The 21,029-nt window shown below is 39.5% G+C and overlaps 2 protein-coding genes across 3 annotated transcripts in view; both read right to left on the bottom strand.

The window, feature by feature from the left end:
- LOC138007416 (telomere repeats-binding bouquet formation protein 1-like) overlaps positions 1-13,941 on the bottom strand; it is a 19,033-nt gene extending 5,092 nt beyond the window's left edge. The window contains exons 1-13 of one of the 2 annotated variants that reach the window (XM_068854312.1): positions 13,321-13,941; positions 13,007-13,183; positions 12,265-12,393; positions 10,305-10,433; positions 10,045-10,105; positions 9,575-9,714; positions 8,482-8,607; positions 8,228-8,380; positions 5,880-6,032; positions 5,154-5,224; positions 4,239-4,299; positions 2,900-2,964; positions 2,465-2,566 (exon numbers count right to left, since the gene is read on the bottom strand). In XM_068854312.1, coding sequence (XP_068710413.1) covers positions 2,465-2,566; positions 2,900-2,964; positions 4,239-4,299; positions 5,154-5,224; positions 5,880-6,032; positions 8,228-8,380; positions 8,482-8,607; positions 9,575-9,714; positions 10,045-10,105; positions 10,305-10,433; positions 12,265-12,393; positions 13,007-13,154 — 1,338 coding nt within the window. In that variant the 5' untranslated portion in view covers positions 13,155-13,183; positions 13,321-13,941. Of the gene's footprint in view, positions 1-2,464; positions 2,567-2,899; positions 2,965-4,238; positions 4,300-5,153; positions 5,225-5,879; positions 6,033-8,227; positions 8,381-8,481; positions 8,608-9,574; positions 9,715-10,044; positions 10,106-10,304; positions 10,434-12,264; positions 12,394-13,006 lie in introns of both variants that reach the window. The other variant, XM_068854311.1, reaches the window with a different exon arrangement.
- A 1,470-nt stretch (positions 13,942-15,411) lies between these two features.
- Positions 15,412-21,029, bottom strand: part of LOC138007420 (transportin-3-like) — a 33,833-nt gene continuing 28,215 nt past the window's right edge. Inside the window, exons 24-30 of the mRNA XM_068854316.1 lie at positions 20,367-20,483; positions 19,448-19,542; positions 19,150-19,303; positions 17,407-17,482; positions 17,223-17,314; positions 16,681-16,793; positions 15,412-16,101 (exon numbers count right to left, since the gene is read on the bottom strand). Of these exons, the coding sequence (XP_068710417.1) occupies positions 16,041-16,101; positions 16,681-16,793; positions 17,223-17,314; positions 17,407-17,482; positions 19,150-19,303; positions 19,448-19,542; positions 20,367-20,483 (708 nt within the window). The 3' untranslated portion in view covers positions 15,412-16,040. The remainder of the gene's footprint in view (positions 16,102-16,680; positions 16,794-17,222; positions 17,315-17,406; positions 17,483-19,149; positions 19,304-19,447; positions 19,543-20,366; positions 20,484-21,029) is intronic.

Below are 21,029 nucleotides of genomic sequence, written 5' to 3'. Positions count from 1 at the left end.
CCGGCCACTAAACAACCGCATCAATGCATTTAAGGGCCGACCTTTTTTAGGACACGGCCGGGCATCAACCCAGGCATTAAGGTGAGCAATCACAAGAACTCCCACAAATTGCAGTGGGAAACCAGGTGAGAAAAACCAATGTTGCGCAAAGCATTAATTTAGAGGACCTACACTAAAGGGTAGGACAGGTGAAACACCGCGTGACCTTTTGGGAGTCACTGACTAATGACCCAATTATCTTGGATGACAAAAAAAAAACCACTGAGTTTGAGGACGAGTCCCCAAAACAGTCACGTCAGCCTAATAAGACATACTTCTCCCAGGCTGAGACCTTGATTATTGATGCAGAAATTGCTAAAATTTTGGGCAAGAAAGTCATTGAAATAATGCACCTTGTGCCTGATGGGCTTCCTTCAAATATATTTATGCGCCCCTAAAAGGAGAGTCCTTCTAGAATAATGATACTGAATCTTAAACCGCTCAATGGATTTGTTGACTAGCATGATTTTAAAATGGACTCCTTCCATACAGCCGCAAGCTAATCCGACCTGGATGCTTTATGGCATCTGTAGATGTTAAAGATGCATATTATAATTACTCCGTCCCCATAGCAAAGGAAGACAGCAAATTCCTCACGTTTGAGTGGAAAGGGAAATATTATCAATTCACATGCTTACCAAATGGGTTATCATCTGCACCCCGCATTTTCACTAACATTCGCAAAGCTGTTTATGCCCATTAGCGATCCACCGGGCATATTTGTATGGGGTACATTGATGACTCTCTCTACTCACTGGCCAGAATTTTGATTCTCGCCACAGAAATGTAGTGGATACTGTTTGCTCGTTTCAAAACCTTGGCTTCACGGTTCACCCTAAGAAGTATGTGTTTCAACCGCAGCAAAATCGGAATTTCTGGGATTTGTACTTAACAGTATTACCATGAGAGTGGCCCTCACTGAGGCGAAGCTAGGAAAGTTAGATCTGCTTGTGAAAGATTACCGCTCCTTGTTTCAAGTTTTCCGGCTGTGAAATTTGCATTACAGGCAACTGAAACTTGACAAAATCGAGGCACTCTGTGCAAATAACGGGCACTTTGATTCTTCGATGGTCCTATCTACCCAGTGTAGAGAAGAACTGACTTGGTGGGCATATCATCCTCTAACTACATCAAAACCCATTTGCCATGGGAGCCCTGGCCTCATTTTAACGACTGATGCATCAAACCTAGATTGGGGAACGGTATGTGAAGAAACCTCTACAGGAGGGTTTTGGAATTGTGAGGAACAAGGAAATCACATATATAAATCATCTTGAACCACAAGCTGTTCTTTTGGGATTACAATCCCTTTGTGTTGACTGTAGTGGGAGACACATACTTGTTCAGTCAGACGACACTTGCACAGTATCATACATAAATGCAATGGGCGGCATTAAATCGCTACAATGCATTGGCATAGCAACCGTGATATAGGACTGGTGCATACGCCACAACATTTGGCTCAGTGCCCCTCACATTCCAGGGTCTGAAAACATTCCAGCAGACAAGGAATCTAGAGCACTAAAAGAGTCAACAGATTGGTCATTACCTTAAGAGATTGTCCATTGCTGTACAGACAGGATGGGGGATGTTTGAAATTGAACTGTTTGCCTCTAGACTTAAATGTGAGATTGCAAAATATGTGTCGTGGAGACCTGACCCTGGGGCTCAGTTTATCAATGCTAGACAAACAGTACATGAAATAGGGAGAAACGTAGTTTGAGTTTGCCTTTCTGGAGCACATTAAACAAAGCAGATCAACATGTAAAGTGCCACAGGGGATCACATGCTCACCCTGGGCTAGAGTAAACCTCCCTAGCACAGTGATTATTTACTGATTATCACTTTGCTACATGCTTACAACAACATCTAGTACTAGAGAGAACGTGGTGCATCTCCCGGCTTAGCGACATTCACATTTCGAGCTTTGAAGACTGAATTGCGCATGCGTGATGCAATCTCATGTGATCCCTTGTAGCAGTCGGTGACTCATAGAATTACAATCAAACTTAAACTTACTGGTAAGTCATAATTTTTCAATTATTATGTCTAATTTAAAGTGGTGTTGCGTTGTCTTAGCCAAATAATGTCAAGCGATTTTGGTCATACCAGTTGAAAAACAAATCAATAGACCAATTTCGATATATTAAAATTCAATCCTTAACAAAAGACGTCACTTCGAGGCTCTGGGGAAAAATATAAGAATTTGTATGAGTTTATTCTTCAGAGCCTCGAGATGATGCCCTTTGTTTTGGACTGAATTTTAATATATCGAAAGTGGTCTATTGAAGTTGTCGGACAATTAGTCAATTAAGCCATGGTGAATAGATGAAGCCATCGCTTCATTTTGTTGAAAGGAAAGGTAACAGTTTTACTGTGTTAGAAACTGACGGCAACGCCTCTCATGATGTTATTTTTCACACACCTTAGTGAGCCTGTCACCGCTTTGAGCTATGCAAGCACCCTGAGTGTTACGGTCAGCGCTGTCTTCGGTTTGAGTTTCGGCCTCTCGAGTCAAAAAAGAAATCTACAAAGCAGATATAACAAAGCACAAGTCAAGGCGGGATGATAAAAAAGTTAAAAAGGAAATCAGGGTTGGCAAAGTAGCTAGAGAAGTCGAAAAAAATGCCTTTTATACATACACCACCCGAGCTTAATTCGATTTGCTTAGATAATCTCTAGAATATCAGTGTCATTTTGATACATGTCACCGGATCCTCTTAGAAAAGAAAGATGATTATGATTGGGGCACGAATGACACGTTAAAAGGCTCGAAGTATAGTCATCCTTTTATTGTGGGCTTATTTATCTTGGTGATTTAAAAACTTAACACCTCAAGTTAAAACTCTTTTTTAATTACCTCCATTCTTTCGTTTGAGATATCATCCTGGTTAGAACAATCAGTAACAGCCATTTTCCCATCATCTGCAAGACAAGCACGTTTTCGCCACACTGATCACAATTGCTCATATCTGTAGAGTGCATGTTAATTTTTCGGCACAAAATTAAAAACAATGGCTCTCTCGATGGGAAATTCCCTTTAAAACAACCAACACGGCGTCGATGATGTAACGTGGTTGTCATTAACGCTGTCTCTTAAAAGTTTTTGGTGCCTTCGGTGTAAGTCAAATTAGAGTAAGATATCGATTTCTTGAATCGAAACCTGCGAGCTTGAAAAGTATTAGAATTACACCTGATATTGATCTAATAGTTCCAACTGAGAAGACATTTGACGCGAGTGGTGAGTCAACTTGTTTGCCAGGGGCCGGTTACTCGAAGCCTGGTTAGCGCTAACAGTTGGTTAAGAGGTATCAAAACCTATAGGTTTCCATGGTATTTAACCCTGGTTAGCGCTAACCATGCTTCGAGCAACCCGGGCCAGGTGTACACTAGGCAACGTTTCTTGCATGGAAGTTGTTTTTGGTTGTTTACCATTTACCGAAAACTTTCGGAAATTTCGGTTGAAATATAAATGGTAAGGCCATTAAGTTGAGCGTGATAGGAAAATTTCCGAAATTTTCGGGACGTCTTGAAAGGCAGTCCAAAATTTCCAACCGAAATTCCCGAACGGTAAACGTGTTTATTATTTGTATTTCCCCATGATTTTGACTCTCTCCAGCCTCTTTCGTGATCGGTAAACTTGTCTGATTTGAACGAACTGTGTAAATGGTACACGCCGATCCCAACTGAACTTCTCATTAACATAAGGGAGTTTCTGCTTATCATTTGAACGAACCTAGTACCAATCGGTTTCCGCTTGTGAATGGTAAACAATCCGATTAGGTCAAAGGCGCAATTCATGGCTGATGACACAGAACGTTGCGAAACAACTTTTAGTTGGAATGTCTGAAAAGGTCGTTAACAATAATGCATGATTCTTCTTCGTTCAAAAGTTTTCTGCAACTCGTCTTAAATCTCAACGTTTGGCAACCTTGGACAATGCTTCGCGCAGCCGGCTGTCTCGCCACTGTGAGAACAAAAATGGGTCAAACTAATATCACGCCCAAAGAAATATTCTCCGACAGTAAGACGGTTTCGGTTTTGAAAGAAAGCAACCATAAATAAATATATTACGAAATTATGTAACGAATGAAAGAGTGAGTGAAGGAATGAACGAACGAACAATCAGTTAATTCACATTGAATGCCGCTATGAGAATATGGTCATAATTTGCCCAGTTATCGTTTGACATAAAATACCTTGGTTGTTCCTTGTGATACAATGAAGGACAAATATAGTGATTCTCCTAAATTCCTCTGACTGAGAAGAGATAAGGATGTTTAAAGAACGCTTGTAACGAGGAAACACTTTGCTTCGAGTTAAAGGGGCTCAGTCAAAGCAAAATGTCCACCCAAAATGCTTAAAAGGTAGAATGAAACATTGCAATAGCCACTTAAATCTGTTAAACAACATAAAATAAATACAGCTAAAGGAAAGAAAGCATAAATCGACACAAATGGACAAGACTGAAACGGATTGCATTTGGGTAATCTTGAAAAAAGTCAGTGGGCCAGTCGTTTTTCAAGTTTATGGAAAATTGCAAGGATAAAGGTGGTTTTTCCTCAGAATCATCTTGTTTGTGATGCAACGACAATTTTATCAGGAAAGGAATTCCACATTACAATTTTCGAGATCTAAACTCGTGATTAACTAAAGATTTCCCCTAAACACCTTAAAATAACGTGACATAGCCCCATCCACACTACAGAACGAAACGTGATAAGAACATTCATAAGCATTAACGGCTTTCAGATACTGAGAATTTCCCTGGCTGGTCCCTTTTTTTCTAGTTCAGCACTTCAGGGTTAAGAAACGGGAAACCTATTAATATTTTCAAACACCTCCCAAACTCCCACGGTTGGATTTTGCCACCTTCAATAATGGAGTCGTTCATTCGTTAACTTACATAAGCCCTCGCTTTTGCCCAGTTGGTCACGTGAGATTTTACGCCCACTCATCTCGCATTCACGTCCTTAAAATTGGGCTAATAATTCATGCTAGCCCACACATAGAGCACCAACCACTGTTAGCAATTGTTAGCTAATGGCCGAGTCGGAAAATACGATAATACTCTTTGTTTGTCCGACTATACTCTTTTTATTAATTAATGATACCTGTTCTTGAGTTAGAAGCTCAATCAACAATTTTACTCCTCCTCGCTGAAGAAGCTGTTGCTGGTTCCTCTCTGAAACCGAACAATTCAGTGCAACTGCGTCATACACCGTGTTTGTACGAGGCAACAGATGATAGGGATATAGTCACCATTAAAAAAATACATCTCTTCATTTCATTTACAGGGGTTAAAATATGTGCCATCTTATCCACTACAACAGCAAAAATGCACAATTTCGACAATTTCAGTCCTAGCAGTACAATGGTCATCTGATCCTAGTTTAATGGCATAACTCCCACGAGTCTCCTGTTGCTCCGCAGTGGTAGAGCATCCGAACTTGAAATCGGAAGGTCGTACGTTCGACTGCTGCAAAACAGCACTCGGATTTTTTGCGAGTATCCTCGAGTCACTATTTAGCCAAACGAGCCACCAGTTAAACAGATCCCAATATTTATACGACTCGTTCTTTCATCCACTGCCGAGCCAAACGAACCAGTACTTGCACAGGTCTCGAATGTGGCCCTATATTCTGTAGTTGCTCCAAAAATACATCTCTTCATCAGAAAATTCCTGGATGAAGCTACCGCATGTTAAAATCTTGCCTATTAATTGCATCGTGTAATTTTACGGCTTATTCAAGAATTCGGAGGAAAAGAGACCTAGCTTGCACTAACAAATGATCTTTTACTGTCTCTCTATTGACGACTCACTGAATTGAACTGCTTACCGCAATGGTCAACACAGATGGAGAGGGTCAATACACATTTTGTTCGAAATTGCCGTGTTGCCGCAGAACTCAGCCCTGGACACGAACTCATGTCTAAACACTTCACGAGTAACGACACCAGCCCAAGGTCTGCTGTAGTCTCCTGGCACATTCCTTAAATTAAAGGCATAAAAAAATGTATGAAATGACAAACGAACGAACGAGTGAATACACGAATGAATGAATGAAGACGACCAAACTGATGTCCGGGAAAAATCAGTTATCACAAATAACCAATGCTGAGGAGTTAAACAATGAACTGCCCAGAACAGCTCGAGCTAGTAGTCACCTTAAGTCAGACGCCCTCATCATTTTACAACGTGTCCGCAGGTACATTTAAATATGATATGTGGCCTTTCCCTTACCAAGAATATACACGGTACTGTCTGGGTACATACTTCGCAGGCTAAACTATCTCACCAGGAGAGATACAGAGATTACTTCACGATTGGTGAAGTATATTCCCACGTACGATTTTCATTCAAGAGTTATGAAGAATCGCAAACCAACTAGTGAGCGAAGCGAACGAGTGAGTTTGCGATTTTATACGAATATACATTCTTTCAATAACAATTTACCATAACAATGAAAGTTCGTCACGGTGTTTCCGCAGCTCTTCAAACATTATCAAGTTCAATGATGAGAATTAGAAGTACACATAACATGGAGGGAAAAAGTAATGAAGTAAAATAATAGTTGACATGAATAAAAATGTAAAAATATAATATACGAGGTGTCCTCTGATATTTTTAAATCCGCAACTTTTTTTTTGCAGATTCACAAAAATTCCCATCCGCACGCAGCGTATTCAAATCGAATTTACCCGTCCACATATATCCGAAACGTATCCGCATTCACTCTGGTACTCAAGACTCTTCAAGGAAACAAAGGTAACAGAGCATGCGCCATAAAGAAATAATATTGCCCTCGGCAGAAACTCGGCAGCCAACTTGAGCATTGATTTCACGGCAAGGAACTGGGCTCGATCTTGTTATGTGCTTGGGATAAAATAAATTCCGGATTTGGCGTCCACACGGTTCCGGATTCATAGCGGATTCAAAAATGTCCACTCTGGAGAGCGTATTCAAAAGTTCCGGATTCGCCAACGAATTCGCCGTATAGGTGTGGACGGAAGGCGTATCCGGAAAGAAACAGTTGCAGATTCAAAAATATCCCGATACATGCGGACGGGGCTTTATTCTCACCCATAATAACATACACATTGGAATTCAAAAAATACATATTCTATTACAATATTATCAAATAATGGAAACAATAATGTTATTATTCGATGAATAATATTACTATTAAACAGACGTATTATGAACTGTTTATTATACTCAATCTATTGACAAGGCTGTACTCTGTGTGATACAGGGAGCTATGTTGGCTACACGCGCGGGCATTTATATGCCCGCGTGGATGGCCATAAAAGCACTTCATCTTCAGTACGCAAGCACTATGACAACGACCACGCGGGTGCTGTCCCTGAGGACCTCCTTAGCTGTTTCAAAGTTCTCAAGAAATACATGAAGAAATTCGATTGTCTTGTCAACGAGATGCTTTACATCAAACAATTAACACCGAGTTTGAACGTGCAAACGGATTCTATCCGTGCTAAAGTATTTGTGTGGCCACCTCCGCAATGTAAATTAGTTGTAACTCTTGAACTCGCATTTGTTAATTTTACTCTTATTTGTACCCTTGATAATGGCGTCACGAAGTCTCCGAAACGTCGGGAGATTATATCGCTTGTTTTTACTTGTCTATGTATTACTAAATCACTGTTATTATACGAATTGTTAGCCATTTTGTATTGTGTAAATGATTAACAGGTAGCCATAATTTTGCTCGTAAGAAAATATTTGTTTAGTCATTCTAGTGTAAAATGAAGCCAACAGTATTTCTTTAAAGGTGAATTTTTACATTATTGATCAAATTTAACTGATGCAGAAATTATTTACAAACAAGAAGCTATTCCAAAAATAAGTGGTATTTCGTTTCACGACTGAGAGGCTCCCAGGATGATGAGAAATATGTCGTATTCAAGCTTGAGTCCCTGGCCTGCTCCTCCTAATTTAGGAGTTACCACGAGTACCTATTGAATTCCTCGGTTGTTTTCTTTCTTTTATTTCCAGATTGGCCCATCCAGCATTGCCCCTAGGAAAATCCAGTTTTAGCACCTTCAATACCACCCAACTCAGAGCCATCTGTTTTTGTGTAACATGTACCACAGGCAGCCCAGTTTACGCTAACGGAGCGTCTTGTTTATATGGCGATACATACGGTAATATAGCAGAGAGACCTACCATGACCAGCTGTGGATGATCCTATGGTGTTCACAACATGTTCAACAAAATACAAGATTTCATCTGAGGGTTGCTTGTCTCTAACAAACTCTTTCAGGACAGTTATTAATGCACGTAGTCCACCCAGAAGTCGCACTTTGGACTGACATTCACCTGAATTACAAAAAAAAAAAAAAAACTCAACTGTGGCACAATCATACTTGAAACAAATGCCCGAAACGAAATCTGGAGATTGAAAGAAAAGTGCCACTAACTGTTTCCAGAAACAATAGCTCCAAGAAGTGCATTTGTTGGTATTATGATGTTCTGTTGTTTAGTTGCCAAATGAAGTAGATTCACTATTGATGGAAGGAGTCTGCAGCAAATGAGTTGATTTTCAGCTGCAAAAAGAATGGATGTGCCCTTAAGTACGTCTGACAGAAGAGCCACAAAATCTGCAAATGCATAGTTAAGTAGGGATTAAACCTAAATATAAACCAGAGCTTAATTATGCTCTTTGTTATATACCGGTAGATACTGATGAAATACCAGGATGTTTCATTTTTAACATTCTTTCTACTACATGCTTTTATCCTTTAATTTATGCGAATTTTTCGTTATATTTAAATTTCTTTCGCTTTTAGGCTTCACACATTTTTTTCAAAACATTTTACCAGAGAACGATTTTACTTCTTTCTTAGCATGAATCCTGGTAACGGATCTTCAATATTTTTAAGGATTTTTCTTGTTCCTAAAACACAATATCTTCTTAGTGCAAAGTGAAGATACTCTTTTTCATAGTGGTTACAGGCTTGTCGACAAATAATATTATGATGATCCTGTACATGTGTGGAGTCCTGCAGCCGTTGGTGTACTTAATTAAACTGTCATTTTAAAAAATAAGAAAAAGGATTGACTTCAAAATATGAAGATGGTGAAACTAAAAGAAACCTTTTTTCAGTCAAGTGCTTTTAAATGAATACAAAACTGAGATGAGATTCAGATTTTGATTTGTGTTTTCTATGTAACAAACAGCACTTCACATGACTGCATGGGGATACAAATTTTATCTATTTGTACTGATATGATATCCCTACTGGCATGGTTCCCTGTGCACAATCACTTGCGAGAGAATAGCATAACCATGAAAAATTTCAAACCAAAATATAAAATTGTACTGTAAGATAAACACTGAAAATGACAATGTTCAGGGTCTGATCTACTGGATTGTTTTGATTAACTTACTTCTGAATAACTACATCTAAAGCCTGGTGCAATTTCAAAAAGGTATTCTACCTTTTTTAGCTTTTAGCTACCTTGGATGACGCAAAGCAGGGTGATAAAATGAAAAATTTAATTACTACAAACCATTTTGTGGATTTTGAAGTAGGGACTGTAAAGCTACTACCACAGCTTTCCAAAGCTGAATGCAACCTTCCTCCACGTTACTAAACCACTGTTCTGTATTTACTATAAATGGTGGATCTTTGTGAATTGGAAGACTGCTCCTGGTAACATAAAAAAAGCCTTGATTGAAAATTAACCAACAAAATTGGCCTCAAGCATGCAGCTGATAAAATGAAAAAATACTAGTACAAAAGCAATTTCATCTGTGTACAACAAACACGCACGAAAAAGAGTCAAAATTCGGGCAAACTGGTACTTGCCAGAAATACAAAAATCTTACTTCCACAAAGACTGATACCACCAATCTCGGAGTACAAATTAGTTTTAAGGCATAATACTAAATTTGCAGAAATTAAATGACAGAGGTGATCGAGTTAAATATTAAAGTAAGTTTACTTCATAAGCAATTTAGGAAAAGATTGGGTACTTACTTAAACAGGTCACACAAGCTCTGTAAACACTTTGTTTCTCTTGCAAGATTTTGCCCTTCAACTGACAATTGTAAAACATGCAAATCTCATGTTAATTGTTTAGGGGAATTTTCATTCCTTCTTTAGTAAGTCACTTGGGCCTAGTGTCCCAGTGATGTAGTGCTCCAGCGCTAGAATATTTGATAGTTACAAATACAGTTCCTTTCCTTTCCTTTTTCGAATTGAATTTCATGTGCGGCATAAGAATTTCAATACTTTACCATTATCAGCACAAATTGTCAGAAGAAGGAAGGCTGATGATGCGGTAGTTATAGTACTCTTCTTAGCATTTAGATTGGATCGCAGCATGTGAAATACACTGGCCTTTGTCAGGGCTCTTTGAGAAATGTCTGGAAACAAAACCACAACACTTGAATACTGAATTTGCTATAAATAATGGAAGTGATTAGCACTACATTTTGAACTGGACAAAGTATTAGCTTCAAGAAAGTTATAAATGCCCTTCTTCTTCTCCTTCTTCCTCTTCTTCGTCTTGTTACCAGTTTTACATTATGTTCCACTAAAATCAAAAGTCAACTACATCTAGACAGTGGTCATCAACCATCACACAGCCCACCATCAATTGGACAGACCAAGCCCAGACCACTAGGCTGAGCATACCAGTGAATGTTTGCCCAACTTTTAATGGATCCAGTGTGAGGTCGTTGCAATAGATTACTGGAGATTGCTATTATCTACCCCTTCCAACACATGCCAAAGTGATCCTACAGGTAATTGGCAGTGCCTTCAGTGAATCAATTAAGGTTTTGCCTATATTTTTTATCCAAGACCTCCTGACTTGAAAAAAAAAAGCATTCCTTATGAATGTTTTCTCCAGACCAGTTGAAATAATAAATCAAATAAAAAACAGCTATAATGGAAACTTATATTTCTCCTTCCTGCATGGCTTTTTGAGACTTAATTTGAAGGTCTTTCTACATGACCGCATGATGTGCAGCTTACAATCATGCTGAAAAATAAGTTGTTCATAGATGTGATGAACTACCACACCCTTGATTGGACAAAGCAGTTGAACATTACATTAATTTTATAAGTGAACTATAAACCAAAATGCTGTATTAAATGCTTTTAAAATTGTTTACTTGAGGAGTTGAGTTACTTAACAAGAAGACACCTGAAGGGGTTTATCACCAGTGTTTCTAGACATAAGCGATGTTAAAGATAAGGAAGGGTTTTTTAGGACCCTTTGTCTGGTCAAGATTTACGTTCATATCAGGGCTATTTAATCTTAACTTCAGTGATTGGTGGCCAGCTGGCCCACTTTCTTTGATTTCATGGTCACCTGGGACATAATTAAGTTTCCTTAATTAAGTTTCCTTAATTAAATTTCCTTAAGTCAAGATTCTCTTTCATAAGCTGAATGTCTCAAGGATTTTTAAAATGACAGCAAAGCACTTTGGGTGAGGGTGGAGATGCATGGGTGGATTGTCTCAGAATTCTTAATGGTTAGTTCCCCTTTGAATTTTCCACTTAAAAAGAAATAAAAGTTTGCAGGATTCAGTGAAATTTAAGTTGGGTAAAAGAACTGAAAGGTAGCCAAATTAAACTACTTGTTTTTTTTATTTTTATTTCAACTTTGCACTTTGCAATGCATTGGGCTGAATTCTTTGGCATCGTTGTCACATATACACCTTATTCCAAAATGATCGCTATTTTAGTATTCTTTTCTTTTCTTGCAAAGTAGCCCTCGTTGCCTTGTTCTTAAGCTTAAAATGCAATGAAGGAATATTTAACCTTGAACGAGGCAACAATGGATAATTTGCAAGCAAACAAAAAATTTTTTTAATGGTGGCCATTTGCGAGTAAGGTGTATTGGGCGATTAAACCTCACTTCTTGATTACCCTGTTATGTCTTAAAGTCGCCACAGGCAACCTTGGTGACTGCCAAGTTTTAGCCCTGACATATTATTACTTGCAACTTAGGGCCCTTTCCTTTTGTCAGAACTGGCCGGCCAGACCCATCAGTTTGCAAAGGAAATGCAACAATTTGAAGGAACACTTGCATGATAATCCCCTGCATTCTTCCGGAGGATTGTATATCATCCTCAAAGAGTGTTAATTTGAATGCAGTGTAAATTTAAGTTAGTCCTTCCAAATGCCTGGTGTGGCCGGTCAGTTCTGTCAAATGGAAAGCGCCCTGAGACACACTGATTTGATTACCATTCCCTTCAGTGGCCATAGCCAAAGTACGCAAAGCTGCCTGGGATAAGTCACTTTCCTTTACTGTTTTGGAAAGGCTAAATACATATTCCAGTCCATGTGTTGAACAAAAGTAGTCCTGTGCTCTTCCTAAATGAAATAAGAGGAAAAAGCAATGAATAATTGAAGAAGAAGAGTTTAATTTAGTCTCGTAACAAAAAAAAAACTGAATAAACATGACTCCTAAATATTTTAGGCTAAAAGGATAAAAGGCCAAAAAGCTAAATACGATGATGTTTTTCTAAGAGACTACTGACATTTTGCATGGTTGAAATAATATTAACACTGGTTTAAACAATGATGTCAATAACCATTTTTCTCTTTCTCTATTTCCCATGCTTACAAAATAGGAGCTTAATATATTAGACTAGGTGCCCGAGGTGATTCCACTCGCAGCATAACTTTATTCTGAAAACTGAAAAGGAGGTCACGACTGTGCTACGCAAAACAGCGAGGTGCACAAAAAGGAAACAAACACAAACTTATTTAAATAAGCTTACATTCTCCCTAAGAATGGCATATTGAGAGCGACGTAATGTATCTTACGAAAGGAAACCCTTTCAAACCTTAAGAAATGGTTTCTTTGTTCACTTGACCCTTTGCTTAATAGAAAAGCCACTACAAATCAGCAGTGAGTTAATGCCTCAAAAAAATGACCAAAAAGGCGAGGTGCATTTTTAGCGCAACAAACATCTCAACTTACTATTCTGCGAGAGTATTTCGCTCAGGGCTCGGAGGGCTTGTATTTGTTGCGAAAAATCTCCCTCTTGTAAACGAAGGGACTCCTGCAAGAGCTTCACGTCTTGTACTTCCTTCTCCAGTTCAGAGTACTTGCACGTCCCGGCGTTCATTGTTTTCAGACTGATTGTTATGAAATGACCTGAAATGCCAATGGTCGATTGCAAAGGAACGAAATGGGCTATAGCTTCCGAAAGATAAACTAAATAATTGACACCGATTAAAAGAAAAATTAGAAGAACAAATCAAAGGTACTGATCGACGCAAAGTTGATTTTACCCAGTATATTGAAGCCACGAAATATAAAGAATCCTTAACGTCGATGAACAAGGTGACAGGTGCGGTGGAATGGCTTCCAACTTGTCCCCAGGCCTTTCCCCGCAGGATGCTTACAACTCTCTTCCAGGTTTACGAGATGGTAATTGGGGGTAACCACGAATTTTTCATACATAAGTAATGAACAACATTTGTGAATAGCTTTAAAATACAAAGCAATGTGTAGCATTCTTTTCCAAATTGAAGCTTAATTATCTCTGAAAAATGCTTGGCACAGTTTTAAACCGCGCAAAACTATCCCTGCATTAGTAAGCACTACCGATAGGAAACCCGAGTATCTAGAGATGCGCAGAACGTATGCGTAATAACAATAGCAGGCACCGTCCTTAACTGAGGTGGCTGGTACCAGTTTCACCACTTTTAAGAGACCTTATTAGAACGATTATAACTACCAGACTGGGTCACGTAACAGCAATGTTGTGGTTACCGTACCATAACAAGCACCAATAGGCCTTTTGCAACAAACGATCACATGGTACAAAATCCTCCATGCTGGAGGGCAAGCTCATTATTATTCCCCCACTGGGACATTAAAAAAACAGAGACCTGAACCAGTCAAGCTTGACTTGCCTTTGTTTTAATGTCCCAGGGGGGGAATGATAATGAGCTTGCCCTCCAGCATGGCGGATTTTGTACCATGTGATCGTTTGTTGCAAAAGGCCTATTATAGCGATACTCACCGTTTCGTCACTTATTGTCATTAATGTGTCAACCAGAGATCTATTGGCTGTCGAAACAAAGGTTCTTTTGTTCTGTGGTTGGCAAAATTTGAATATCAAAAGAATTTCTTATAAGCAGTGAATATCGCTGCGCCCACTATTGCGACGTAATAGGTTACCATGATAACATGAAAGCTCTCCAAAAACACCATATCTTTCGTCTTTACTTGCTTATATTTCAAAACTGAACTCGGTGACCCTAGTTTTTACTGTCGAATAGTAATTTGCAATCCGAGACAAAGTTACCGGCAAAGTTTTAAAGGAGCCAATTCAGAGCTACCTGAAATTTGAAATGGCTCCCATGAACAGTTTAGGAAACAACGACAGTAAGCTCAGGAATACTTCTCATTCAAAATTTTAGGATTTGGTTCCTATCAAATTTGTGCATGATTAATGCTTGTACAACTTGCAAAATATCACTCCAGTCTAATCTCCATATTAGACAGTCATTCCCCTGGTCCAAAACACGAAGTAGGGAACCGTAACTCTAGTCCGTTTAGTCCGTTTCTTTCTTCTTCTTCTTCTTCTCCTTTTTTTTATTTTGGCTATCGGTAATTAATATGTTTCGCTAAGGCGGTTTACAATTCTTTCTCTAGGCTGAGATCGGATGTCAGCTTGTAAGGGCGCCTCTGCCAGCCGTTATCAGTCCATATTGGATCTCACCTACACACCCAACCCACGCATGTGTATAAAAAGGGAACAGACCACAACACCAGGAGTCTAAATCCTACTCTTCAGAAACTGTGTGGGTGTGAGTTAATGTTATGGGAAAGTACTCTTGATCAGGCTGAGAGCAATAAAGGAGAACTTTGAAGGAAGATGAGAAGGAAATGATTGAAGTAATCCTCGTGACAAGCGCTCATTGCCGTTTGGTTTTAATTGCTTCCATACCGCAAATTAAGAAAGACTGATGCGAAGACTGATGTTTCCTTAATATTAACTGAAAACTAACCGCCTTGCAACTGAATTGGTACAGAGACTTGAATACTGGATTGCTGCTTAGCCTTAAAATGCAATCCCCCAATTGAATGGTAAACCACCTTTACATTACTTGCATGCTTTCCAGATAACAATGATTGTGTCGTAAAAATAAAAGAATCGCGTGGAACAAAAGTACTTTAGCACGAAACGAAATGTGCTGGGAAGATAGAAGAAATCAGAGAAGCGTAATTCCACCCTCTTAATTAGACAAACACTTGAAACGAGTCTGCTACGTTTGTCATCTGGGAGGATCGTGATAAAACGGCGAGAGAAGTAAAATTTGAAAGGGTAGAACGTGCCTCTTTCAATACAAAGCGTTGAAGAAGTTATGAGATGCAAACCAACAAGGCAACTTGTTTAATCACAACACGAATGTATTCTTAATTTCGGTTAACTAAAAATAATTGGTTACTTTACTAAAAATAATTAGTTACTTTACAAACAGGTACCAGAAAAAAAACAAAGGGAAACAAACCGGAACACCAATAACGTATTCCAGCTCTGCTTTGTAATTAGAAGAACCTTGCAGGCAACTTAAAAGGGAATAACTTGAAGTAGTTTTCTTTAAACTCTGTGGCTTTTTGGGCTTCTTCCCCTTTGGAAACGAAAAAATGCTAGAAATTAAAAAATGCATAGTTTTTCTTGGCAAAACTCTTCTGACTACAATTAACAACGGTGTTCGAATTCCTTCGGAAGGTTTAAAATGTACAACACAGTGTTGTTTAGTAATACTTAGGTTTTTCAAAGGCTAGTCTCAAAATGCATCTCTGCCCATTGGTCCTAGTCAGCTCATTTGTCTTGAATTCTCCTTTTCTTAAAACTTCGATTCTTGGGCTTTATGCATGGTTTTTTTTGGCGGTGTAGTTTCTGATGGGCTGGACCCCAGACATTGACCGACCATTTAGCGGGGTTGGCGTTGGGTATGCCATCTGGTTTAGATTCCCTCGATTCAGTTTGATCGTTTCATCTGAATAAGCGAGAAAACCGTTTTGAAGCTTTCCAAATAGCATCTTGGTTTGGCGATCTGAAAAGCAAAAAAAAAAGTTCGTCTGGAGTTAATCACGCCCACTTTGTGCCAGCTGGATATAAGAACCAAAACAGTTCTTCTTCCCTGGGATCAGTTTTTAAACAAATACTTGGCAGATCCACTGAATGGCTCTTAATGCAATGTTTCACATTCGAACGCGTCTTTAATAGTGGAATCCACATCTAGCCAAAACGGAGGGAAGCCAGAGCATTTTTGTCTTCGGGAATAATGAACCTTCATAAGCTTCCTTTGGCAACCATACGTTAAAAACTGACTGTGTCACCGCATCTTTCAAAAATCTCAAATGATCAACCAAATCCACTTCTAAAGCAAGACCAAAGGCAGCGAGTGGCCGCCAGTTTTAACTTAAGCATCGCAAGCTTCGTCAGACCACGATCGCCACAAAAATATTCAATAATCCCTTTGTGGCCATAGAAAATGACTCCCAAAAAGTACTACAAACATAGGTCTTGATACGGCAGTTTAAAACGCCCTGCACGCATGAGCACGACAAAGGGGTGCGGCTCACAGCTCCATCCAAAAACCAAATTGGAAGGGGCGGCACCTTCGACTCACCCAATAAGAGCTTGATGGAACTCTTGAATTTGCTGAGGGGTGGCTATAACATTACCGGGAACAATCTGCGTTTGAATGGACCGAAGCGATACCTCTACCCATTTGGAAGTCTCCTGTAAGCAATGACAACGTGAAACAAGATGTTATGTTTGGTAAATTTCAAAGATATAACGGTTGAGCATTTAGTAGGAACCTCACGACTGAAGGGCAAATTCCCGAGCATGTCACCAGTTAAAACGGAAAATGCTTCGACAGAAAACTCGCACTGAATTTACGACCGACGATGAAAAACGTCCTTTTTTGAGTGAGAATGAGATCCTTAAAAGCAACTATTTAGGTCTCCGTGCATAGTCTACTTCTTCTATAAGACACCAGCTATTTCAGACCAAATTATCTAGTACGATATCACAAGTCAGTTTCGTTCATGCATAAAACGGAAGGAACGGGAAATCAAGCAATAAATGGGGAAAGGAAAGAGAAAGAAAGCTTTAAATCTAGGAAAGAACGAAGAACCAAAATAACAATGATCGTTTGAACATTACCTCCCTGCAGAACGCGATGAATTCCCACAACACTTCAGCTACATCAAGCACCATGTACGATGGAAGAGCTCCTGCGCATGCTTGGATAAGGCCTGGAAAAGAGAAAAAAAGGAACGTCACCAGAAGTTCTCAAACACAACAGAATTAAAACTGACAGAATAAAGACAAAACAAAACCATCTCACCATTAATTATATTTTGCCCATTGACTGCAAGCATATGCTGCACCAATAAAAGCCTCTCCTGTGTATCATCTCGAGACTAGAAAATCATGATGACTTTTAGAAAGCAATTCCACTTAAACTTGGCTATGGTGAAGAGGACAAAAGGAGACGGAAGAGGGGGATAGGGAGGGGAAGAGAAAGTATGCGATAAGAAAGCAAGTAAGTAGCGGAGGACGCGACCCCAGCCGCGCAGGTTACCTCAACTATCATGTAAATGCGAGGTTGAAAATGGACAGGCGCCTTGGCAGGTTACCCCGCCTCCACGTAAACAGGCCCTAAGTTTCGTAAAGCCATTTTAAGTTCTCGTTCACAATGCCGCGCATATTGAAAACTTCATTTCGTCATCACAACTGGCCAATCAGGCGCCTCTCAAAAACTATCATTGGAAGAAGCCCATGTATGGAGGATCCGTTCTCTTACAACGAAAACCACGGATCTATGGAATGGGCCTGAATTACTGAGTCAATGCCCCGCCCACTTTCGCTTGTAAATAGTTCAAATTCTTGAGAGGTGTTGTGTTCGACGCTACCTTTCAGGCCAGGGAACCTTTCTTGGACTCGAAGTATTAAACAACGAATCCATGGTTGCACTTGAAAAACGTATCTTTACATTGCTGTGGTTGTTCCGATACACCTTGACGGCGAAAGCTGGCTACTGCTCACACCGTGGGAAAGGAATTTCATCAAAATGTTTAACTGAAGTGAGCGGGGCAGTCACTCAATAATTCTGGCCCATTCCGCAAATCGGTGGTTTTCGTAGTACCTCATCCTATCTTGTGGCACGTCATTTGCCGTAAAAAAACAACTGCGAAGATCATTCTCGTGAATAAGATTGGAATAATTAAGGAATAAACTACGGCTGCATTATATGATTATACGCTTTCAAATGAACGTGGTCTTCGTGTCTGACAATTTGGAGGCTTTGCAAGATGTCTATGATCTTGCAACTGAAAATCGTAATTTAAGTCCACGAATGAACACAACAGCCAGGAAACGCAGTAGCATTTAATGGAAAAATGATCCTCGTTCAAGTTTAAATTGCAAAGAAGCGTGGAAAACTACAAAAAAATGTGCTTGAAGTCTGACCCCATTTAAATCTTCAATTGCTACGATTCTTTGCTCTTGGGTCTTTTACTTGGGAAAGATAATCAATACAACAAATGACACCTACTGTATCGTACTGTATTTGGGGAGCAGGGGTAGCGCAGTGGTGAGAGCACTCGCCTCCCACCAATGTGGCTCGGGTTCAGGCGTCATATGTGGATTGAGTTTATTGGTTCTCTTACTCTGCTTCGAGCGGTTTTTCTCCGGCTACTCCCGTTTTCCGCTCTCCACTCTCCAAAACCAATATTTGAATTGATTTGGGTTGAGTTAATTTCGTTTATGTCCCCAATTACTGCTCTTGTACTAAATCCATTGACACTTAAATAAAGCTATTATTATTCGATTCCCTCCAGTTGTCGGGTGTTCTACTGGGTAATGTTGATTGTGTCTCAGCAACTCCTCGTAGCTTAGACACTTTCTGCAACAGGTGAGCAGTTCCAAGAATGGCCGATAATTGTACATTTCCAAAGAAGTCACGTACATCTATTATTATCATTACTATTATTATTGCTATCATCATCATGTGGGCTTTCCACATGGGATTCACAACCACAAGCATGTTGTGGCAACAACAACAAACAACAACGACAACAAATCAAACCTCTTCCGTGGCACAACTGACGAGGCATTTTAGAAACTTCATCACAGAAAGGTTGGCGTCTCTGTGTTCTAGTGTACTTGCCACGACAGCGCAGTGTATCGCAGCTGTGGCAACTTCGCACTTGAGAAAAGCCACAGGAAACTTCTGAAGACATCTGCACATGCAAAAAGAAAACGTTGACGGGGCCGCGGATAACGACGTGGGTTAAGGAGAAGGGAGGAGGGGGATATCGTAAAAGTGTATTAATCATTGAGTTATGCTACGTTGTTTTGTAGGTTAGACAGTAAATCAAACCCACCTGCTGCATAGTCTAAACAGATCATCTATTGTGTCTGGGTGTTCAATCATTCCTCTATCTTGACTTAACAGCTGAAATGCTGGTCCACAGAGGGCCTGAAACAAGAGGCAAATGTTTCGACTAGACTTCCACGATTGTGCATGAGAAGATTATTGTGGGAGGATATTCTTCCAGACCTCGCATGAAGAATCCACTTTGGAATTTTTTGGATAGAATAGCATGTGACGTCACAAGTAAACATTTTCACTGCGCTTTATAATTTAAAATATACACAACATTAGATAAATAATAATTAAAATAATTATTATCATTACGTCAACACATCTTTTAAAAACGGTTCCTTGAATGCTTTCAGTTTACTACCATGCTTGTTATGAAAACAGAGCAGACGTTCACTGTGCATGACATACCGATGGCTGCATAGAAATATGCTACGTACATGAAAAAATCGATTTACATTTCAGGTGTAAACTGCCCGCGTGAAAAGCGAGAGGCAAAGGTATGTTCATATGATACTAAACTCAGTATGGTATATTTTGCCAAACATCTTGATTATGGAATAGCGCACAGCTCTGACACTTCGGAACTTAAGTCGCAAACATGATCTTAATTTCTCGGCCTCACTTCAGCATACAATGGCAGGTGATATGAAATCCAAGAATTCAACGCGATCGATGCACTGCAAACTTTCAGGAGTAGCCTCTATCTCTAGGAAACCACACACAGAGTTCACTCAAGATTAAGGACAACTCTTTTAAATTGCTGATTTTAGAAAGAGTGTTGTTAAGAATAACAACTTTGACTTCTTCTCGACCAAAGATTTGAAGCTAACTCCAGGGCGCACTGTAGTACACCTCTAACTTAGGATTGTTGATCTCTGGGTACAGCTTGTTAGTGCATCTGCAATAATTGAACATACCATTGTCATGGTAACTAGTCCAGGTACGCACCCACTCTCGTCACCATACTCGTCTACTAATATACTTCCCAGGTAGAGAAAGCACGAGTGTGGATTGGTACCATAAACGTTCACCATCTGTGAAAGAGAGAAAACACTGTATTAGCCTTTTATTTCTATCTGTGCTCCAATACGGACCTGTAGTTTATTCAAAATTTTAATGTGGGTATCGCAGTCTGGGTTGTTTCCACAATAGGAAATGTTCGATGAAACATTTGGAACCACCTGTTATTGGACTTGGCAAGGTTTTAAGTAATGGTCCGGCTAAGAAGCAGGCAGAAAAACAATAGCCCGCGGCAATAGCGTCGGTTAGTTAAAATGTGCCAACATTTTTAATCAAATTAAGTTCGGCTGTTCCCATTGGTGTAAGCAGCTAAAAGCGCGAAATTTGAATTTCAATGAAAAATGTAATCGACTTGCCGTCTAAAAAATTAGATTCTGTTTCGTAGAACAAATAATTATTCCTTCAAAAACTATGTTTGTAAATATCGTCAAGATTCTATGCGCCATTTGCCGATTAGCGAATGGCGCATAGAACAATGCCCAAATTTGGCCGAGAGACAGAGATCAAGGGCATGGGGAAGAAGAAATCCAAAAAAGGCTTTTTTTTCATTTTTTTCTCAT

Source organism: Montipora foliosa, chromosome 6 (assembly GCF_036669935.1).
Source record: "Montipora foliosa isolate CH-2021 chromosome 6, ASM3666993v2, whole genome shotgun sequence".
NCBI lineage: Eukaryota > Metazoa > Cnidaria > Anthozoa > Scleractinia > Acroporidae > Montipora > Montipora foliosa.
Note: the sequence above shows the minus strand (reverse complement) of the source record. Positions and strands in the feature narration are given on the sequence as shown.